Genomic DNA, 24,868 nt, shown 5'->3' with positions numbered 1-24,868 from the left:
ATGTTTGTGTAGAATGTGTATATGTGAGCAGTGTGAGTACTGTACGTATGAGTGTGTGTGTGTGTGTGTGTGTTACCTCTATACAGTATGTATTAGTAACCTACCTGGCTCTTCTCCACTGAAGCCGTATGCTTGTCACACATGGGGCTGATCTCCATGCCTTTCTCCCTCTCGCGGTCTCCCTGGTGGGAGAACTCGTTCATGATGCGGTCGGTCCACTGACGGTACAGGTCCAGAGACTTAGTGGGGTTACTGAGGTCAGCACAATGAACCATGTTACGCATCACCTGCAACAGAGAGGAGGAGAGAGGATTGGTGTGTGTGTGGTGTGTGTGTGTGTGTGTGGTGTGTGTGGTGTGTGTGTGTGGTGTGTGTTGTGTGTGTGTGTGTGTGTGTGTGTGTGTGTGTGTGTGTGGTGTGTGTGTGTGGTGTGTGTGTGTGTGAGGCACACATGCGTTCCTATGCAGGAGTGTGATCTCCTACCTGTATTTTGTCTGTGTAGTTGTCCAGCAGCAGCACTCCAGAGCTGGTCACCTTCTTGGTCTCCACCATGGTCTTCAGGTCAGCCAGCAGGCTCATGTGTTTAGACATGTCAGTGGCCAGTACCTGGAGAGAGAGAGATTGTTGTTAGTGATTTCTACATGTTTCTGCTGCAGTAATATATGATTTGTGAAATTTGATGCCAAGAAACCTAATATATCTCATTTAATTGAGACAGGGATAGAAAAACTGGACCGACTAATGGACTGACCGACCCACGGTCGAAGACTCATTTGAATGGGACATCAGAATGAAATGTATTTGGTCAGAACTTGGACGTTCTCTCACCATGTCTATGACCATCCTGCGGAGGGATTGGCGTTCTTTCTTGGTCAGGTTCTGGAAGATGTCACAGTTGTCTTCCTGCAGCAGCTTGAAGCCCACAGCCAGGTGGTGGTTCTCCAGGACAGACTCGTCGTTGTACATCAGGGCCAGCTCTGAGTCTGGACACAGAGAGAGAGAGATGGACTATTAGAAGCAATGGGGAAGATTTGAGGGGATAAAATATAGTCAAAAATATAGTAAAGGATAACATAAAGTAGTACTAAAGGAGCAGAACTTATTCATTCAGCACTGTTGCTATCTTTTGAGGGATAAAGTACTCACTGTTGTTAGCTTTTGAGGTATAAAGTACTCACTGTTGCTAGCTTTTGAGGGATAAAGTACTCACTGTTGTTAGCTTTTGAGGTATAAAGTACTCACTGTTGCTAGCTTTTGAGGGATAACGTACTCACTGTTGCTAGCTTTTGAGGTATAAAGTACTCACTGTTGCTAGCTTTTGAGGTATAAAGTACTCACTGTTGTTAGCCTTTGAGGTATAAAGTACTCACTGTTGCTATTTTTTGAGGTATAAAGTACTCACTGTTGCTATTTTTTGAGGTATAAAGTACTCACTGTTGCTAGCTTTTGAGGGATAAAGTACTCATTGTTGCTAGTTGTTGAGGGAGAAGGTACTCACTGTTGTTAGCTTTTGAGGTATAAAGTACTCACTGTTGTTAGCCTTTGAGGTATAAAGTACTCACTGTTGCTATTTTTTGAGGTATAAAGTACTCACTGTTGCTAGCTTTTGAGGGATAAAGTACTCATTGTTGCTAGTTTTTGAGGGAGAATGTACTCACTGTTGTTAGCTTTTGAGGTATAAAGTACTCACTGTTGCTATTTTTTGAGGTATAAAGTACTCACTGTTGCTAGCTTTTGAAGAAGAAAGTACTTACTGGTGTTGATGAGGAACTGGTTGGAGACCCCAGGGTGGTCCACGTCATGGATGGCTGCCGCAAAGACGGCCGCCAAGATCTCCAGATCCGTGAAGACGGCCTATGATTGGACAGGACGAGAGACGGGGGCAGAGCAAAAGGAAAGGAAACCGGAGAGAATTGATGAGTTTTCCACATTGATAGTAAAAGGCTTCACATTGCAGTAAGAAAATCTGCTTGGCAAGATAGAGTAACACATTCATCTGGTAATAACTCATTATTGTGTGACCTATCTAGGTTGAGCAGCGATGACATATTTCGGTTGAGTGGTGTCACTTGCTCGTATACATGATTTATTATGACTTTAAGGTCTGTTATGTGAGATGGTGTTAGTCACTCCCTTTAGTCGGCATATTCAAAACAAATGAAGAAGACAGGTTGCTAGACAACAGAATCGTAATTCAAGATCTGACTGGATAAACAACAGATGAAAATAGCAACAACACTGAGCAGTCAAGCTGTGGCTGTGGGCTTTATCATTTGGGCTGATGTGAGCTAGGTCTCTGACAATAAGTGGAGGAATAGAGGGAGAAGAGAAAACAGCAGTAAAATAAGTAGAGCTAGGTCAGGTGACTTACATCCAGAGCAGGTGTAGAGAGCAGGATGTGTGTGGACTGGGCCACGTCTGCAGCGTGGAGGCTGTTGTGGTATTCTACGTCTGAGTGGTAGTGGGCCTCCAGGGTCATCATGAAGGTCACGAAGGTGTCCGCAGGGATTTTAAACGTATTCATCAGGTCTCGCTCCTGCACGGGACACACATGTGACATGTAACCCACAACCTGAGTAAAACATCAACCTGAGTAAAACATCAACCTGTCAACCTGAGTAAAACATCAACCTGAGTAAAACATCAACCTGAGTAAAACATCAACCTATCAACCTGAGTAAAACATCAACCTATCAACCTGAGTAAAACATCAACCTATCAACCTGAGTAAAACATCAACCTGTCAACCTGAGTAAAACATCAACCTGAGTAAAACATCAACCTGAGTAAAACATCAACCTGAGTAAAACATCAACCTGAGTAAAACATCAACCTGAGTAAAACATCAACCTGTCAACCTGAGTAAAACATCAACCTGAGTAAAACATCAACCTGAGTAAAACATCAACCTATCAACCTGAGTAAAACATCAACCTGAGTAAAACATCAACCTGAGTAAAACATCAACCTGAGTAAAACATCAACCTGAGTAAAACATCAACCTATCAACCTGAGTAAAACATCAACCTGAGTAAAACATCAACCTGAGTAAAACATCAACCTATCAACCTGAGTAAAACATCAACCTATCAACCTGAGTAAAACATCAACCTGAGTAAAACATCAACCTGAGTAAAACATCCACCTATCAACCTGAGTAAAACATCAACCTGAGTAAAACATCAACCTGAGTAAAACATCAACCTATCAACCTGAGTAAAATATCAACCCGAGTAAAACATCAACCTATCAACCTGAGTAAAACATCAACCTATCAACCTGAGTAAAACATCAATCTATCAACCTGAGTAAAACATCAACCTATCAACCTGAGTAAAACATCAATCTATCAACCTGAGTAAAACATCAACCTGAGTAAAACATCAACCTGAGTAAAACATCAACCTATCAACCTGAGTAAAACATCAACCTGAGTAAAACATCAACCTGAGTAAAACATCAACCTATCAACATGAGTAAAACATCAACCTGAGTAAAACATCAACCTATCAACCTGAGTAAAACATCAATCTATCAACCTGAGTAAAACATCAACCTGAGTAAAACATCAACCTGAGTAAAACATCAACCTATCCACCTGAGTAAAACATCAACCTATCAACCTGAGTAAAATATCAACCTGAGTAAAACATCAACCTGAGTAAAACATCAACCTATCAACCTGAGTAAAACATCAACCTGAGTAAAACATCAACCTGAGTAAAACATCAACCTATCAACCTGAGTAAAACATCAATCTATCAACCTGAGTAAAACATCAACCTGAGTAAAACATCAACCTGAGTAAAACATCAACCTGAGTAAAACATCAACCTATCAACCTGAGTAAAACATCAACCTGAGTAAAACATCAACCTGAGTAAAACACATTTCAATTTGCTGCAACTTAAAATAACCGACTTTGGTTTTACTTGGACTTAGTCTGTTTAAATTGCAATGGCATCGTTATAGCAAGATGTAGGCAAAATAATAAAAAAAGGCAATTACATTGTCAATGCCAAGACTGTAAAGGAGTATGAATTGCTTGACTTGGCTGTCTGCGTAATTCATTGTGACGGTCCATTCATCCTCATGACTAGATGTTCATACGACAGTAGTGATCATTCAGATACTCACCCAGAAGATGAGGATACATTAAGTAAACACAGACAACTGATATACACTACTATAGGCTGTGTGCTAGCGAATCACCCCTGGTGTGTGTGTGTGTGTGTGTGTGTGTTTGTGCGCGCCTGCAGGGGAAACACTGCATTCTGACAGTAACGGAAGAGGAGGAAGAGGAAGAACACTGACCTGGAAGATGGTGTACATGGTGCATGTCAGCGGGCGGTTGTGGGAGTGCTCAGCCACCCTGAAGATGTTCAAACCCCACTTGTTGATGTTCTCAAGGTCCTGAGAGAGAGATTCATATTTTCAATTCACCAATCAAAAAGTGAATTAAAGGAGGTGAAACGTTCTGAATGTTGCAGAAAGAAATGGAATGAATAGAGATGACATGATTCCCTATTCTATATGAAAGACATTCATACCAGTGCTAGACAATACATTTCTATGTATTGTGTAACAGAGTATCCTCCTGTACAGGCACATAGTGTTTATTAATACAGACTTCCCCAGTACCTTAGACAGCAGGTCCTCCTGATCTGTCTTGACCCCAAAGCGGCTGATGCTGCTGCCTTGGAGCCCAGTGGAATGGCTGAGCTTCCGGACCCCGCTGATCTGGGTCAAGGTCCCCTGACCCTCCAGCTGGGTCTGGTGGTGGGGCCTCTTCTTCCACTCTCTGGTCTTAGCCATGGGGCACGGTAACTCCAACTCATTCTGCTTGTCTGCAGGGAGGGAGGGATGGAGGGAGGAAGGTTAAACTACTGCACCGTAAAATGAAAATACAGACTTGCAAACAACAATGGTGAAGTCATGATCGCAAAGCATAACATTTATATTGATATGTACATTTATAAAGCACAATGTATGTGCATATGGACGTCTACCTCGATATGGCACATTCATTTATTATTTAAATACCAACAACAAACGTGAGAGGGATGCTATAGATGTAAGATCTTAATTTGACTGGTTTCTCACAGCAGGAAAATAATCCTTTAACAGGACATTATGAATTATTGTGTGGCTTATAATTAATTTACATTTTTTTGTATGGGCTGATACATTTTTAAGTGGATATTATACACTTCAGAAGCCTTTAAAACCTTGAATACACTACAAGTTTGCATTTTCTGCTGTGTAGAAAATCTCCTTCAACAGCAGGGTGATCAAATTAAGATCCAACATGTGTATATGACTATGTATAAGTGGTCTTTATTAGTGTCCTTGCAGAGACGCATTTCATTTGTCACACCCCTGACCAGACCTTCCTTCCAATCTACTGATAGTCATTCAATTAGCATGTTAATAATTCAGTTACACACACACACACACACACACACACACACACACACACACACACACACACACACACACACACACACACACACACACACACACACACACACACACACACACACAAAATTAATCCCTTTTACTAGCTCTCACGCATCTCTGTCACTCTCCTTTATCTGTTCTTCTCCAGGAAACATACAGAAGCAAATAGCCAACAAGTAGCAAATACTTTATTAATGACTTATGACGAAGAAATAACCTGTTGCAAATTAGCTATTGAGAGATTCCTGGAACTTCCCATGATATTTAATGAGGCATCAATTCCAAGTAGAGTAGTGAATGAATACTGTTGTGGATAAATAAAAGTGAATGAATACTGTTATGGATAAATACAAGAAAAGTGATTGAATACTGTTGTGGATAAATAAAAGCCTTTTTTTCCAAACCATAACAATCCGTAGAAATTTGTCATATTAAGCAGAATAGTTTGGAGGAGGGGCTGGGCTGTATGCAGGTGGCTTGTTGTGGTGGCGGTGAAGTGACCTCTCTTGAGGCGCTACATGTGAGTAACACGTGGTGTGTGTGTGTGTGTGTGTGTGTGTGTGTGTGTGTGTGTGTGTGTGTGTGTGTGTGTGTGTGTGTGTGTGTGTGTGTGTGTGTGTGTGTGTGTGTGTTGTTTCACACACTACTCTATTCTCTCTGAGGCATAGAGATGGTTTGCCTCAACCTGACAGGTGCAAGCAGCAATGCAGAACACAAAACAATTTTGCCTCAAATCACTATCCATTATTTTCTCTCTCACGTTCTCCCTCATTTGATTGATTATATTTGCCAGTTTAAAAATTCCATACACACACAGTACATACATTTAAAAAAGTGACAGGGATAGTCAGTGACTTATTTCCATTGTGGTCCCTAACATGCAACAACATTACATAGATACAGGTGTGATGTGTGTTTTGTCCTATGTATTTATTTTATTTTAAATTTTTAAACCCAGACCCCGTTCCTGCAGGAGGCCTTTTGCCTTTTGGTAGGCCATCATTGTAAATAAGAATTTGTTCTTAAATGACTTGCCTAGTTAAATAAAATACAAATATTATATCTATTGTCAATGTCTCTTCATATCTTATCGTCAATGTCTCTTCATATCTTATCAATGTCTTTCCTTCTCTTCCTCCTTTCCTCCCACCATCTCCCTGTCTCTCCATCTGCTTTTTCATCTGTCAGAAAGATGGAGGCTTGTTTACAAGTGGGGGCACTGCGCAGTTTTCGCAGGTCTGTGTAGGTCTCCCTCTCTCTGTGGTGAGAGAGGGAACACTCCAAAGTCCCTGGGAAGGGTAGAAGGTCTTCCTCTCTCTGAAGTGAGAGAGGGAACACTCCAGAGTCCCTGGGAAGGGTAGAAGGTCTCCCTCTCTCTGCAGTGAGAGAGGGAACACTCCAGAGTCCCTGGGAAGGGTAGAAGGTCTCCCTCTCTCTGCAGTGAGAGAGGGAACACTCCAAAGGCCCTGGGAAGGGTAGAAGGTCTCCCTCTCTCTGCAGTGAGAGAGGGAACACTCCAGCAGACCAGATCACACTGGTTTGAAACTAGTGCAGAGCAACTCCGCACCGATACCCCACTCAGCAACCTCTCTTTCTCTCTGTCCCTCCAGCCTTTCCCCCCCTCCTGCTTAATCAGGTATTCCTTCTTTCTCATTCTCTCGGTGTAAAAGCCAATAATAGCCAAAACATCCCCCTTCAGGCCGAGGAGGAACATGTAGTGTCCCTCAGCACAGCAGTGGAATAAATAACATGGGTTATTTAGTTTCAAGTGTACTTGTACTGTATGTAATAGTGTGTGTGTTGACTTACCAAGGAAGGTGTTGGAGATGAACTCTGACACCTGGTTGCCGGAGCGACTCATCTCTGACAGTTGCGTCAGCTCCCGGTTCAACATCCTCTTGAACTGGGGAGACACAAAATGACACAACACCATGTTAGATAGCCATTACATAGACTCTGCATCTCAGTTGGTAGAGCATGGAGCTTGCAATTCCAGGAAAGTGGGTTCGATTCCCGGCCCTACTCGTATATAAAATGTATGCACGCATGACTAAGTAACTTTGGATAAAAGTGTTTGCTTAAATGGCATATATTGTTGTTATATTATTATATAGACTGTGTGAAAACCAATAGGAAATGGCTTCCCCTGGCAGTGGCATTAACTGTGGCTTCTTGAATTGGAGTAACAGAAAAGGAGGACAACACTAGGTTAGATACACGACACGTACACCAGCGTTTCCCAAACTCAGTCCTCGGAATCCCAAGGGGTGCACAGCTGATTTAAATCATCAACTCATCATCAAGCTTTGATAATTGCTGTGTTAGGGCAAAATCCAAAACGTGCACCTCTCTGGGGTCCCCAGGACCAAGTTTGGGAAATGCTGGTGTAGACCAACAAGACAATGAACTAAGTAACATGACAGGACACCATTTAACTGTAGATATAATGCATATAGACCAGCAAGATATCTAACAGGGGAAACAGAAAATTACACGACACCGTATTAGGTATACTCAATGGAGACCAGCAGGATATGGCTGTCCCGGGGGCAGCATAAATAGTTTCCAGGAACTTTCCGTTGACATGGGAGTATCGGACCCCAAGGGAATAGGCTTGTTTGTTTGATACCATATAAGGATGATGTCTTCTTATTGGGTATAGGCTTTATGACAGACCTGTTTTGAGATATTTGGTAAACAAATCAACCATTTCTAGATAAATATGTACAGCATAGGGTCAGATTCAACCAAACTACTGCAGTAGGTATTCAACCAAACTACTGCAGTAGGTATTCAACCAAACTACTGCAGTAGGTATTCAACCAAACTACTGCAGTAGGTATTCAACCAAACTACTGCAGTAGGTATTCAACCAAACTACTGCAGTAGGTATCCAACCAAACTACTGCAGTAGGTATCCAACCAAATTACTGCAGTAGGTATTCAACCAAACTACTGCAGTAGGTATTCAACCAAACTACTGCAGTAGGTATTCAACCAAATTACTGCAGTAGGTATTCAACCAAATTACTGCAGTAGGTATTCAACCAAACTACTGCAGTAGGTATTCAACCAAATTACTGCAGTAGGTTTTCAACCAAATTGAAAAGTATCCTAGTCCCCAACACACCTTGATGTACCCCAGTCTACAACACACCTTGATGTACCCCAGTCTACAACACACCTTGATGTACCCCAGTCTACAACACACCTTGATGTATCCCAGTCTACAACACACCTTGATGTACCCCAGTCTACAACACACCTTGATGTATCCTAGTCCCCAACACACCTTGATGTACCCCAGTCTACAACATACCTTGATGTATCCCAGTCCCCAACACACCTTGATGTACCCCAGTCTACAACACACCTTGATGTATCCCAGTCTACAACACACCTTGATGTACCCCAGTCTACAACACACCTTGATGTATCCCAGTCTACAACACACCTTGATGTACCCCAGTCCCCAACACACCTTGATGTACCCCAGTCCCCAACACACCTTGATGTACCCCAGTCTACAACACACCTTGATGTATCCCAGTCTACAACACACCTTGATGTACCCCAGTCTACAACACACCTTGATGTATCCCAGTCCCCAACACACCTTGATGTATCCCAGTCCCCAACACACCTTGATGTATCCCAGTCTACAACACACCTTGATGTACCCCAGTCTACAACACACCTTGATGTACCCCAGTCTACAACACACCTTGATGTATCCCAGTCCCCAACACACCTTGATGTATCCCAGTCTACAACACACCTTGATGTACCCCAGTCTACAACACACCTTGATGTATCCTAGTCCCCAACACACCTTGATGTATCCCAGTCCCCAACACACCTTGATGTACCCCAGTCCCCAACACACCTTGATGTACCCCAGTCCCCAACACACCTTGATGTATCCCAGTCTACAACACACCTTGATGTACCCCAGTCCCCAACACACCTTGATGTATCCCAGTCTACAACACACCTTGATGTACCCCAGTCCCCAACACACCTTGATGTACCCTAGTCCCCAACACACCTTGATGTACCCCAGTCCCCAACACACCTTGATGTACCCCAGTCCCCAACACACCTTGATGTATCCCAGTCTACAACACACCTTGATGTATCCCAGTCTACAACACACCTTGATGTATCCCAGTCCCCAACACACCTTGATTTACCCCCAGGAGAGACAGAGCATGGTGTTGGCTTCAGGCATGGTTCTGTACTTGGCTGTCGCTCCTAGCTGTCCTCAGCAGAACCCTTGTGTATGATGCTCCTTTCTGAAGACAAAACCAAGGTGGTCTTTAATCAACAACCAACAGCCCTGCCTTCATTTCGTCTCTCTCTCTTCGTATCAAGTCACAGATGACAGATCAATGATAATCCCCTCCGAGAGCGAGCACCTAAGACCTCCTCCCGATCGCTCTTCATCATTTCTGGAATCTCCTCAGTCACAATGGCCAGTTTGATAGTGACTGTATTTCCATTAGTGATAGACGGTCTTCTCCTGAACAGCAGTATTGCGGTACGTCAATAGGTAAGAAGCTTGCAGCAATGTAGGTAGAGGTACAGTAAGTGGATCTCTTAACCAAGATATCTCTATACAGGCAGATGAAGTGGAAGCAAATGGAAGACAAATGGCAGTCAAAGAGGAGATCCCAGTCCTGTATTTCTATGACATCCCTATCCATCCCAGAGGGCCAATGGTGGTGGGTGGCAGAGGAGATTCCAGTGATATAATCCATCCATCCATCCTCTGTGAGACTGAGATGAGGCAAGTATGCTTAATGGGTTGAAGGAGGGATGAAGGAGGAGGACGGGGGTTCCAGCGGTGGCTTGAAGGAGGGATGGAGGAGGAGTACGGGGGTTCCAGCGGTGGCTTGAAGGAGGGATGGAGGAGGAGGACGGGGGTTCCAGCGGTGGCTTGAAGGAGGGATGGAGGAGGAGTACGGGGGTTCCAGCGGTGGCTTGAAGGAGGGATGGAGGAGGAGGACGGGGGTTCCAGCGGTGGCTTGAAGGAGGGATGGAGGAGGAGGACGGGGGTTCCAGCGGTGGCGTGAAGGAGGGATGGAGGAGGAGGACGGGGGTTCCAGCGGTGGCGTGAAGGAGGGATGGAGGAGGAGGACGGGGGTTCCATGGAGGAGGAGGACGGTTACTCATATAGACGTACGGTACTCATATAGACGTACGGTACTCATATAGACGTACGGTACTCATATAGACGTATGGTGGTCATACTGACATCCGTATGTACTATATGTTGGCACAGGATGACAGGAACATGAGTGTGTTCGGTAGGACACACTACTCAACGTGCGCCATCACTCACACATCCTGTTTTGTTGGACTGGGGGAACACACTCTTGTGACACACTTGTGACACACACTCGAAACAATACGTTGTTGTTTGAAGCTTCCAGAAATTGAGTGTGCATTTGTGCGGTGAATGACTTGTGAATAGTAACATACGGTATGTCATAACACACTGAATAGTCCACAAGTGCATTATTCAAAGTAGGCAGTGATAAGGTGTGTGCCACTGCAGGTTATGGAAAAACCTCAGAGCTTTCAACAGGCTCATTGTTGCAATAATGTCAATGTATTATTTTCAGATAACCCCTATCCATCCCACACAGTACATTATGTTGTGTGCATGAATGCACATTGATAGTTTCCCCCTTACATTGTAGGCTATAGCGCTTTGAGCGTCTGCAAAAGACTGACATGATCAAGTACTATTATTATAAACTGGTGAACAAGTTTTTCCAAGTTTGAAACACAATATGAGATTATGTTCCGACTGGCCCTATCTAGAAGAAAGACACAAAATCGGAAACGCAGAATCTACATCCCTGGACGAAGCCTAATCCCAACCCACTGAGAAGTTCTTTGGTATTTGATAGAAGATATAATCTGTTATTATACAATTGATTACAATATAATCTATGAATATAAAAATCCAAGCCAACAGACAAACAATTGAACTTGAATGGACTTCAAAAGACCAACGTTTAAAGTGAAGTGAACTTTTTTTGTAAATGAATTATAATGGCAGCACAAGTGTATGACCCACATCCATTTATACAATCTGACTATGCACAAATCCCTACTTTTGGACAAGTTGTTTTAAGTAAAGCCATTTCATAATTTTAACTGGAATGAGAGCAGAGACTCTCTAGCAAAACTAGTTGTGCACAAACTCACCTGTTTCCAGTGCGTAAGCATCCCAAACGATTTCTCCTTTGTCTCAGAGCAGCATAGCCCCATTCTTGCATAGGCAATGTACAATATAAACTTCACAAAACTTGAAACTTCTCAAAATTTCTCTGAAATACGTGAGCGTGTCTCTGTTTATCTTTCTGTGTCTGCTTCCTCTCTGTATTCAAGTCTATTCTCTTCTGGCGACAGTCGGGAAACAAAAAGTGATAAAACCTGACTGGCTGGCTGGCCCACACAGAGACTAAGCTAAACAACTCCTCACTCAATCATAATGTAGCCCCATGCCTGTTGCCAACCCCTCTCTCCCTCCCACTTCCTCCTTTGGTGATAATTCACTGGTAAGATCCCAGCCTGCTGACAATACCTCTGGCACTGGTCCACAGAATCAGCACACCTACCTAGACTAAACACACCACACCTACCTAGACTAAACACACCACACCTACCTAGACTAAACACACCACACCTACCTAGACTAAACACACCACACCTACCTAGACTAAACACACCACATACACCTAGACTAAACACACCTACCTAGACAAAACACACCTACCTAGACTAAACACACCTACCTAGACTAAACACACCTACCTAGACTAAACACACCACACCTACCTAGACTAAACACACCTACCTAGAATAAACACACCACACCTACCTAGACTAAACACACCTACCTAGAATAAACACACCACACCTACCTAGACTAAACACACCACACCTACCTAGAGTAAACACACCACACCTACCTAGACTAAACACACCACACCTACCTAGACTAAACACACCACACCTACCTAGACTAAATACACCTACCTAGACTAAACACACCTACCTAGACTAAACAAACCACACCTACCTAGACTAAACACACCACACCTACTTAGAGTAAACACACCACACCTACCTAGACTAAACACACCACACCTACCTAGACTAAACACACCACATATACCTAGACTAAACACACCACACCTACCTAGACTAAACACACCTACCTAGACTAAACACACCTACCTAGACTAAACACACCACACCTACCTAGACTAAACACACCTACCTAGAATAAACACACCACACCTACCTAGACTAAACACACCACACCTACCTAGACTAAACACACCACACCTACCTAGACTAAACACACCTACCTAGACTAAACACACCACACCTACCTAGAGTAAACACACCACACCTACCTAGACTAAACACACCACACCTACCTAGACTAAACACACCACACCTACCTAGACTAAACACACCACACCTACCTAGACTAAATACACCTACCTAGACTAAACACACCTACCTAGACTAAACACACCACACCTACCTAGACTAAACACACCACACCTACCTAGACTAAACACACCACACCTACCTAGACTAAACACACCACACCTACCTAGACTAAACACACCACACCTACCTAGACTAAACACACCACATATACCTAGAATAAACACACCACACCTACCTAGACTAAACACACCACACCTACCTAGACTAAACACACCTACCTAGAATAAACACACCACACCTACCTAGACTAAACACACCACACCTACCTAGACTAAACACACCACACCTACCTAGACTAAACACACCACATACACCTAGACTAAACACACCACACCGACCTAGACTAAACACACCACAACTACCTAAACACACCACACCTACCTAGACTAAACACACCACACCCACCTAAACACACCACAACTACCTAGACTAAACACACCACAACTACCTAGACTAAACACACCACACCTACCTAGACTAAACACACCACACCTACCTAGACTAAACACACCTACCTAGACTAAACACACCTACCTAGACTAAACACACCACAACTACCTAGACTAAACACACCACACCTACCTAGACTAAACACACTTACCTAGACTAAACACACCTACCTAGACTAAACACACCACACCTACCTAGACTAAACACACCTACCTAGACTAAACACACCTACCTAGACTAAACACACCACACCTACCTAGACTAAACACACCACACCTACCTAGACTAAACACACCTACCTAGAATAAACACACCACACCTACCTAGACTAAACACACCACACCTACCTAGACTAAACACACCACACTGACCTAGACTAAACACACCACATACACCTAGACTAAACACACCACACCAACCTAGACTAAACACACCACAACTACCTAAACACACCACACCTACCTAGACTAAACACACCACACCCACCTAAACACACCACAACTACCTAGACTAAACACACCACAACTACCTAGACTAAACACACCACACCCACCTAGACTAAACACACCTACCTAGACTAAACACACCTACCTAGACTAAACACACCACACCTACCTAGACTCACCACACCTACCTAGACTAAAAACACCACACCCACCTAGACTAAACACACCACAACTACCTAGACTCAACACATAGACCTAGATCTGTAATGTAGGTGAAGTCTCTCATTACAGAATACCTGACAGTCATACTGATGCACTGTATTGTAGACTATTAGGGAGGTAAGTTAATTTTTGGGGGGAATGAGATGTTTGACGAGCAGGTGTCCACATACTTTTAGTCATGTATTGTATCTTTCCCTCTCTCTATTTGCAATATAAGATGTCCTGGCCTCATTCTCATCTCACAGTGAAACTGGATTTGAGGGTTGGTTGATTTAAAGAAAAGAGATACAACAGATTGCAATGTTAGCACTACTCCTGAGTGGCGCAGCGGTCTAAGGTACTGCATCTCAGTGCTAGAGGCGTCACTACAGACCCTTGTTCGATCCCAGGCTGTATCACAACCGGCTGTGATCGGGAGTCCCGTAGGGTGGCGCACAATTGGCCCAGCGTCATTTGGGTTAAGGTAGGCCGTCATTGTAAATAAGAATTTGTTCTTAACTGACTTGCCTAGTTAAATAAAGGTTAACAAAAATACTGACCCAAGCTGACAAAGCCTCTAATAAAGCCTCTAACAAAGCCTGTTTCCTGCACAGGGCATGTGGGAAATTGTCTGGTAAGAAAATCGAATAAAGTATGTTGTTTTGGATACATCTTGATGGTCCGAAAAGCAGTTTGTAAATACAAAGACAATTTCTGTGCAGTTAAAGGGTCTACAACTATAGATAAAGGAGTCTCATTAGTATGGATACTAGTCGATCACTATCATTATCAAACTGTCATCTAACAACCTTTACCGTCCCTCAAGACACTGACTCAAAAACTTGCACATCTGTGCCAATAATTCCGTCATTCAGGTCTAAAGACCGCGGCGCGTGAGTTTGAGTTTCCTACCGGCACTTGGATGCTACACTAGCCTTCAAAGCCACTCTCGCTAACGTGATTCAGATGGCTGTGTTTGTCTAAGGCCCAGAGTTGACCAGAGCTAACGTCAGTATGGACGTGTGGGAAACTTCATGACAGTAGAACAGCAGCTATAGGACTGTGTGGGCCAAGCCTAGGATACACCTGTGACCTTGGACCCCCCCCCCCAGAAACACCATTCATATGGTAATTAGTTCCACCCTGAAATCATTGGATTAGATAGGGTCACTCTTTCATTGGGGATGTAGGCCTGCACATTGTTCCTTATGCCGGTCTGGAACAAAAGTCTCCACACCCAGTGGACCAGGGTTGGGATCAACCAATGGAATAGTCCCCAATGTGAACACCCTGCACATCTGGCACTCCAGGCAATCGAATGCTAAATCATATCTAATCAAATTGTATTTGTCACATGCGCCGAATACAACGGGTGTAGGTAGACCTTACAGTGAAATGCTTACTTACAAGCCCTTAACCAACAATGCAGTTAAGAAAAATAAGTGTTAAGAAAGTATTTACTAAAATAAACTGAAGTTTAAAAAAAACAATAAATGAAAGAATGCCAAGAGTCTGCGAAGCTGTCATCAAGGCAAAGGGTGGCTACTCACTATTCCATTGCTATATGGCTTACCAACACGGCAATCAACTGTAACAGCGAGCCTAGTACCCTACTGTCAAACCAGACTGACATCATGATAGTTCAATCTAAAACCAGTTAGAAATACCATAGTCAAGAAAGGTCAGGTTTTGGTCATGAATTCCGACAAAGGTTTTAGCCGTTGACTAATGTCTGGCTAATATGAGCTATCCCAGACGCGAGGACGTCTTCAGACAAAAACACCAATGGCCTAGTGACGTCGGCATTATAGAAAGACACACACAGAATGTCACGCACAATAGGGACTCTTATTCTTCATTATTTTATGCAGCGTTGTATGTATAATGCGTGAATGACAGTCTTACGCAGAAAAGACAACAAATGGACATATTTGTATTCAGATAGGCGTCTTACTCAACGAGAACAGTAGTCTATGGACCTCTATGCAAACTAGCCACTGCTTACGCATTTTACAGCAGAGCCATGAAACGCCAGTAGCCGTTGACACACACAACCACAGGATGCTAGTCGCTTTGCAACTACGTCAATGTTAATCAAAGCAGTCTTCATATTGCACACATTGCACAGTGAAGACTAACAAAGACCTGTTGTGCTGTCACCAAGCAGAAGTAACATTAGTCCAATATTATCTCAGCCAAGTCACATCTAGTTTCTGTGTACTGACGAGCTACTGACCACATCACACAATATCATCTCAGCCATAGTCTTAAACACACTTCGATGGTTCGTTTCACATTGTGTTGTGGTAAGTTTGTTGTTGTAAGGAGTACGTTTGTGGTTGCATTAGGGTCATGTTGAGCTTTATAATTATGTTGCGGTCAACACAACTGCAACTCAACGTGTTATTTTGGGGGGGTGTATAATGGTGTTCTGGACGCGTTACGATCACGTTGTGGTTGACTTACGGTCATGTTGTGTAGTGGTTGTATAATGGTGTTCTGGACGCGTTACGATCACGTTGTGGTTGACTTACGGTCATGTTGTGTAGTGGTTGTATAATGGTGTTGTGGACGCGTTACGATCACGTTGTGGTTGACTTACGGTCATGTTGTGTAGTGGTTGTATAATGGTGTTGTGGACGCGTTACGATCACGTTGTGGTTGACTTACGGTCATGTTGTGTAGTGGTTGTATAATGGTGTTGTGGACGCGTTACGATCACGTTGTGGTTGACTTACGGTCATGTTGTGTAGTGGTTGTATAATGGTGTTCTGGACGCGTTACGATCACGTTGTGGTTGACTTACGGTCATGTTGTGTAGTGGGTGTATAATGGTGTTGTGGACGCGTTACGATCACGTTGTGGTTGACTTACGGTCATGTTGTGTAGTGGGTGTATAATGGTGTTGTGGACGCGTTACGATCACGTTGTGGTTGACTTACGGTCATGTTGTGTAGTGGTTGTATAATGGTGTTCTGGACGCGTTACGATCACGTTGTGGTTGACTTACGGTCATGTTGTGTAGTGGTTGTATAATGGTGTTCTGGACGCGTTACGATCACGTTGTGGTTGACTTACGGTCATGTTGTGTAGTGGTTGTATAATGGTGTTCTGGACGCGTTACGATCACGTTGTGGTTGACTTACGGTCATGTTGTGTAGTGGTTGCATTATGGTTGTGTTGTGGACGCGTTACGATCACGTTGTGGTTGCCATACGGCCAAGTACGTGTAGTGGTTTCGTTAAGAGTTATTTTGTGTTTGTGTTATGGTCATAATAAAAACGTTCCAGCTCAGTCTTACCTTGTTGGAGGCCATGTCGCTGACCGAGCGGTACGTCTGGATGGTCTCCAGCTGGTCCAGACACCAGTCCAGCTCCTCCATCGTCTCCATGGCCAGCTTCTGGTACGACTCGTCTGTCAACAGACACACAGCAGAAACAAACTCAGGACCCAGCGGCTCCATGTCCGACACGGAGCATGGTGGGGGTCCCAGGGCAGGGTGGCCATGCCGTATGGGGGTCCCAGGATGTCCGGGTGGGGAGGCGTGAAGAGGTGAGCAGTGCTCTTTCATAGTACGTGGTGGTCTGGTTAACTCACAGGCAAGGAGAGCAGCTAAGAGTCGCAATAGTGTTTCTGTCTCTCTGGGGCAATGTGTCCTCTCCCTCCCTCCCTGCCTCCCTCCCTCTCTCCCTCGCTACTCTGCTCCCCTTGTGTTATTGATGTGTCAGTAAGCCCCCTCCTGCCTGAGGGGTGTTTGGGGGAGGGGGGTGGAGCGCTGCCAACATACTCACCCTCCTCGCATGAGATGCTTCACTGCACCACACACACACACACACACACACACACACACACACACACACACACACACACACACACACACACACACACACACACACCACAACTACTGCTATCAGACTCTTATTATACTGCTCAGTTTATATACTGCCCACGTTCCCCAATACATGTGTAAATATTGGACTATAAATTGTTCCTTCCTGTATTGTACTTTATGCTAAAATGTATTATTCTACTGAGCCATTAGTTCTTATTGTTGTTGCATTGTCGAGCAGGAACCTGCATGTAAGCATTTCATTGGACGATGTATACCATGCGTGTCCCGTACATACGACTAATACAACTTGGAAACTCAGAACACCAGGGCTACACTGTAGCATATACTGTTTAGCCTTAAGGGCTAGTGGGGTTAGTTTGAGGATGGCCCAGGTCCTTAATACTCACACACGTGTTAACTGCTGTACATGCTGTATGTCTAGGAGGCTTCACCTGGGAAAACTACACTGTTGCTCCCGGATAGAGGGGAGAGTCATAGAAAGAGACGGGTGAAATAGGGAGACATACGGATGTACTGAAGCATCTTAATTTGACCAGTATTGTCGCAGCAATAGAATTCTGCAGCAACAGGATTTGAACATTTTGTCCATAATGTTGCTTGATCAGTGGCTAGGCTATTAGCTGGACAAAATTAGACTGCATGAAAAGTGCAATACTGTTAATATAACCAGGTTTTAGTGCGGGTTTTCACTGAATTTATGTATATCACAAAGCTCATGTGCATTTCAAGCAAATTCTCAGCAATAAAAGAGTGATCAAATTAAGATCCTACATCTGTAGGAAGAGAAAAAAGGGGGGAGATAGGGGAAACCATAGAAATTAGGATACAAAAACAGAGAAAAAGAGAAAGAGAGAATGATTATGGAAAGATAAATATATAGTTTTTTTGGGGGGGGGGGGAACTCAGATTTCACGGTCAGTCTTCAATGATATTTTCAACCTCTCCTTGACAGTCTGTAATACCTGCATGTTTCAAGCAGACCACCATAGTCCCTGTGCCCAAGAACGCCAAGGTAACCTGCTTAAATGACCACCGACTCGTATCACTCACGTCTGTAGCCATGAAATACTTTGAAAGACTGGTCATGGCTCACATCTTCACCATTATCCCAGAAACCCTAGACCCAGTCCAATTTGCATACCGCCCCAACAGATCAACAGATGATGCAATCTCTATTGCACTCCACACTGCCCTTTATGACCTGGACAAAAATAACACCTTCGTGAGAATGTTGTTCATTGATTACAGCTCAGCGTTCAACACCATAGTGACCTCAAAGTTCATCTCCAGGATCCAGTTGCAGAGGGAGGTGTTTAGTCCTAGGGTTCCTGGGAATAAAGGGTTCCCAGGGTTCCTAGGACTAAACACCTACCTCTGCAATTGGATCCTGGACTTCCTGGCGGGCTGTCCCCAGGTGGTAAGAAAAGGTAACAACACATCTACCACGCTGATCCTCAACACGGGGGCCCCTCAGGAATGCGTGCTTAGTCCCCTCCTGTACTCCCTGTTCACCCACGGCTGCGTGGCCGAGCCAGACTCCAACACCATCATTAAGCCGACGACACAATGGCGGTAGGCCTAATTCACCGACAACGATGAGACAGCCTATAGGGAGGAGGCCAGAGACCTGGCAGTGTGGTGCCAGAACAACAACCTCTCTCTCAATTGTGAGCAAGACAAAGGAGATGATTGTGGACTACAGGAAAAGGAGGGCAGAGCACGCACCCATTCTCATCGACGTGGCTGTAGTGGAGCGGGTCGAGAGCTTCAAGTTCCTTGGTGTCCACATCAACTACAGTTGAAGTCGGAAGTTTACATACACTTAGATTGGAGTCATTAAAACTAGTTTTTCAACCACTCCACAAATTTCTTGTTAACAAACTATAATTTTGGCAAGTTGATTAGGACATCTACTTTGAGCATGACACAAGTCATTTTCAACAATTGTTTACAGACAGATTATTTCACTTATAATTCACTGTATCACAATTCCAGTGGGTCAAAAGTTAACATACACTAAGTTGACTGTGCCTTTAAACAGCTTGGAAAATTCCAGAAAATTATGTCATGGCTTGAGAAGCTTCTGACAGGCCAATTGATATAATTTGAGTCAATTGGAGGTGTACCTGTGGATGTATTTCAAGGCCTGCCTTCAAACTCAGTGCCTCTTTGCTTGACATCATGGGAAAATCAAAAGAAATCAGCCAAGACCTGTAGACCTCCACAAGTCTGGTTCATCATTGGGAGCAATTTCCAAACGCCTGAAGGTACAACGTTCATCTGTACAAACAATAGTACGCAAGTATGAACACCATGGGACCACACAGCTGCCATACCGCTCAGGAAGGAGACTCGTTCTGTTTCCTAGAGATGAACGTACTTTGGTGCGAAAAGTGCAAATCAATCCCAGAACAACAGCAAAGGACCCTGTGAAGATGCTGGAGGAAACAGGTAAAAAAGTATCTATATCCACAGTAAAACGAGTCCTATATCGACATAACCTGAAAGGCCGCTCAGCAAGGATGAAGTCACTGCTCCAAAACCACCATAAAAAAGCCAGACTACGGTTTGCAACTGCACATGGGGACTTTTTGGAGAATTGTCCTCTGGTCTGATGAAACAAAAATAGAACTGTTTGGCCATAATGACCATCATTATGTTTGGAGGGAAAAGGGGGATGCTTGCAAGCCAAAGAACACCATCCCAACCGTGAAGCACGGGGGTGGCAGCATCATGTTGTGTGGGGGCTTTGCTGCAAGAGGGACTGGTGCACCTCACAAAATAGATGGCTTCATGAGAAGGGAAATTATGTGGATATATTGAAGCAACATCTCAAGACATCAGTCATGAAGTTAAAACTTGGTTGCAAAATGGGTCTTCCAAATGGACAATGACCCCAAGCATACTTCCAAAGTTGGGGCAAAATGGCTTAAGGACAACAAAGTCAAGGTATTGGAGTGGCCATCACAAAGCCCTGACCTCAACCCTATAGAACATCTGTGTGGCAGAACTGAAAAAGCGTGTGCGAGCAAGGAGGCCTACAAACTGACTCAGTTACACCAGCTCTGTCAGGAGGAATGGGCCAAAATTCACCCAACTTATTGTGGGAAGCTTGTGGAAGGCTACACGAAACATTTTGACCCAAGTTCAACAATTTAAAAGCAATGCTACCAAATACTAATTGAGTGTATGTAAACTTCTGACCCACTGGGAATGTAATGAAAGAAATAAAAGCTGAAATAAATCATTCTCTCTACTATTATTCTGACATTTCACATTCTTACAATAAAGTGGTGATCCTAACTGACCTAAGACAGGGAATTTTTACTAGGATTACATGTCAGGAATTGTGAAAAACTGAGTTTAAATGTATTTGGCTAAGGTGCATGTAAACTTATGACTTCAACTGTACAAACTATCCTGACCTACTTGTTGTGTGTATGTACTGACATGCACAGTACCAGTCAAAAGTTTGGACACACCTACTCATTCAAGGGTTTTTCTACATTTTTACTATTTTCTACATTGCAGAATAATAGTGAAGACATCAAAACTATAACTGATAGATTCACACACACTACATGTTAATGTTTTTAAATGTACACGACCCTTCAAAAGTTTGGGGTCACTTAGAAATGTCACCTATAAACTGGTGTAATGTCAAAAAGTGCAGCCATGAAATCGGAAATCCCCCTAAAAAAAAACAAGGTGAGTTCCTGCAGAGGCAGCTATGTTCGCTCTCCCTCTTTCATGGAGACTGGACTACACCCATGTATAACAGGGGTGGTTAGGCCAACTACTGTATGCTTGATGAGTATCCTCGTCTAAGACTTGAAGACTTGTGTTAGCTCCTAAGAGTCTTATGGCATGAAGGAGACCTGGGTTTGAATCCTGGTCGGTCTTACACAGGTGTTGCCGCGGCGGACCAGAGTGAAATGTGCCACAGCTTCATCAAAAGGTGATGTGCAACCTTGACTAAGATCTGAAGACTTTTGTTAGATCCCCAAGCTGAGCATGAAACGTGCAACAGCTTCATCAAAGGGGAGCCTTCATAAGGGGGGTGTGTAGCTGAAACCCCACAAGCACCACAAAGCAGCTGTCTGGCCCGAGCGCTCGGGGTCGGAGAGACGTGCCAAGATGCAACCACATCCTGCCTTTTCCCTCTATGGAGGATGTATTAAGAGATATTAGAGGGTTTCATTGTGCAGTTGGTCCACCAACATCAAAGACCACTGACTGAAATCATCTAAACGGCCTGTTATGTGATTCCCTTCATAGGATAAATGAGTAGCGGTCGGTTGGTTCCTTCTGTTCACATACACGAGTTATTAGGGAGGTGTTCACGACAGCTAACCACCACAAACTCTGGTAGGTGAATTACTTAGGGCCCAGAGTATTTCCCAGTCAGGTCATGTGGTCAGGAAAAGCATCATTTACAGGAAAGGTCAATTGGGATGAAAGCAGAACTGAGCAGTTGGCCAAAGACTTGTTTTGTGTTTGCAAAATGTGCTGCACAATATAGTGTTATGAGTCATCGTGACAAGATATGCGATGAGGTTTTGACACAAAATGTTTAACTTCTTGTAATATGGAGTTGTAGTGTTTGACCTGAACCGAGAACAGAAAGGACCCCAATACTACTTGATTTTAAATGCACAGCTATATGGGTCAGGAGATATTTCACCATGTCAACGGTCAACTAAATGCACAGCTATATGGGTCAGGAGATATTTCACCATGTCAACGGTCAACTAAATGCACAGCTATATGGGTCAGGAGATATTTCACCATGTCAACGGTCAACTAAATGCACAGCTATATGGGTCAGGAGATATTTCACCATGTCAACGGTCAACTAAATGCACAGCTATATGGGTCAGGAGATATTTCACCATGTTAACGGTCAACTAAATGCACAGCTATATGGGTCAGGAGATATTTCACCATGTCAACGGTGGCGTGGATGACGCATTTCTGGGTTCTGAAAATGAACTCAGAGAGACAGATCGCAACATACTTTTCCAGATGACAGGCCTTTTTTTCAGGCAGACTGAGGTTTTCTTTTATTCGCAGCCAGACACAGTCGGTCTTAATGCTTCGGCCATATGCTGGGAGCCTGGGAGGACAACAGGCCTCAGTGTGGACTCAGCCCGCTGTCCTCTCTCCTCTCCATCTCTCTCTCTCGTTCCCTCTCTCCGGACCACAAACCAGCCTCTGTCAGAGACCCATCAGTAGCACCCACTAAATCAAGTCTAACTTTATTTATAGAGCACATTTCTTACACCGGATTAATTTCAAAGTCCTTAACAAATCAAATAATAAAAGGTGAGACATAACACACAATACGTCTCCTAAATTAAACAAATTAAAACAGTAAAAATAATCTAAAATAACAGTGAACCTGAGAGACACATTAAAATAAATAAAAAATTAGGGCAGGCCTGCCCCCATAGCCCACCTCCGTCCACCAGCCACCTCACACTGCCCCTTTCTCTCGCCTTAACCCCCCCTCTCCACCCCTACCTTCATGCCTCAATGAAGACATGACATAACTGGTCAAACCTATACATTAGACTAAACTGAGTGAAGGAAGCTAACTGGAGGGCTGACCATTGTGATCTCATAAATCAGTTCTATGTAATTAACGGGCTCCCGAGTGGCGCAGGGGTCTAAGGCACTGCCTCTCTGTGCTAGAGGCGTCACTACAGACACCCTGGAATCCAGGCTGTATCACAACCAGCTGTGATTGGGAGTCCCATAGGGCGGCGCACAATTGGCCCAGCGTCGTCCGGGTTTGGCCCTTGTAGGCCGTCATTGTAAATAAGAATTTGTTCTTAACTGACTTGCCAAGTTAAATTATATGGGCCACGCTATGTACCAGTTCATTTACAGAATAGTGCAGTAGCCATGCACCAAAACTTAGTAAATGTACTATAACATGGGGCTGGGAGTTTTTCCTGTTCAGGTCATGTGGTCATGAAAGAACTCTGAGCCCTGAGTGACTATATCACATTAACAAGCGTTCTGAAAAAGAAGAGCTTATAGTAAAAGCTAATAAATATGAACTGGAGTGTCTTGGAGTTTAAATCTATTGCCAATGTATAGGGAGGCTAAAACAATCAATTATTAATGTTATATATGTATACACTCACCGGACAGTTTAATAGGTACACCCATCTAGTACCGGGTTGGACCTCCCTTTGTCTCCAGAACAACCTGAATTCTTCAGAAAATTCTACAAGGTGTCGGAAACGTTCCACAGGGATGTTGGTCCATGCTGACGCGATGGCATCATGCAGTTGCTGCTGATTGGACGGCGGTACATTCATGCTGCAAACAGCCTGTTCCATCTCATCCCAAAGATGCTCTATTTGGTTGAGGTCTGGGGACTGACCAGGCCACTCAAGTAAACTGAACTCGCTGTCATGTTGCAGGTAATGTTTTTCCCACTCCTCAGTTGTCCGCTGGAGTGTGCCTGCTGGAGCTGCTTCTTCTTGTTTTTAGCTGATAGGAGTAGAACCCGGTGTGGTCGTCTGCTGCAATAACCAATCCGTGACAAGGACCGACGAGTTGTGCGTTCTGAGATGTCGTTCTGCACACCACTGTTGTACTGGGCCGTTATTTGTCTGTTAGCTTGCATGATTCTTGCCATGTTTTTTGTTTGTTGAACCATTCTCACCGTAGACACTGTCGTGCTTGAAAAGCCCAGGGAGGAGGTTTCTGAGATACTGGATCCGGTGCGCCTGGCACCGCTGATCGTGCCACACTCAAAGTGACTTAGGTCACTGGTTTTGCCCATTCTAACATTCAATCTAACAGTAACTGAATGCCAGTCTGCCTGCTTTGTACAACAAGTCACGGACAATTACTTACTGTCTGTAAAAGCAATCCAAATGGTTCGCTCTTACAGACAGTGAGT

The 24,868-nt window shown here is 43.9% G+C and overlaps 1 protein-coding gene across 2 annotated transcripts in view; it reads right to left on the bottom strand.

Annotated features, from left to right (window-relative positions):
* LOC129823734 (cAMP-specific 3',5'-cyclic phosphodiesterase 4B-like) overlaps window positions 1-24,868 on the bottom strand; it is a 90,143-nt gene that overhangs the window by 3,116 nt on the left and 62,159 nt on the right. Inside the window, exons 8-16 of one of the 2 annotated variants that reach the window (XM_055882685.1) lie at window positions 17,398-17,510; window positions 7,270-7,363; window positions 4,642-4,847; window positions 4,315-4,413; window positions 2,372-2,536; window positions 1,755-1,854; window positions 829-983; window positions 484-606; window positions 105-287 (exon numbers count right to left, since the gene is read on the bottom strand). In XM_055882685.1, coding sequence (XP_055738660.1) covers window positions 105-287; window positions 484-606; window positions 829-983; window positions 1,755-1,854; window positions 2,372-2,536; window positions 4,315-4,413; window positions 4,642-4,847; window positions 7,270-7,363; window positions 17,398-17,510 — 1,238 coding nt within the window. Of the gene's footprint in view, window positions 1-104; window positions 288-483; window positions 607-828; window positions 984-1,754; window positions 1,855-2,371; window positions 2,537-4,314; window positions 4,414-4,641; window positions 4,848-7,269; window positions 7,364-11,679; window positions 11,969-17,397; window positions 17,511-24,868 lie in introns of those variants that run through there. The other variant, XM_055882686.1, reaches the window with a different exon arrangement.

This window comes from Salvelinus fontinalis, chromosome 26 (genome assembly GCF_029448725.1).
Source record: "Salvelinus fontinalis isolate EN_2023a chromosome 26, ASM2944872v1, whole genome shotgun sequence".
Classification (NCBI taxonomy): domain Eukaryota; kingdom Metazoa; phylum Chordata; class Actinopteri; order Salmoniformes; family Salmonidae; genus Salvelinus; species Salvelinus fontinalis.
The sequence above is the reverse complement of the archived record's forward strand: the minus strand, read 5'-3'. Positions and strand labels throughout refer to the sequence as shown.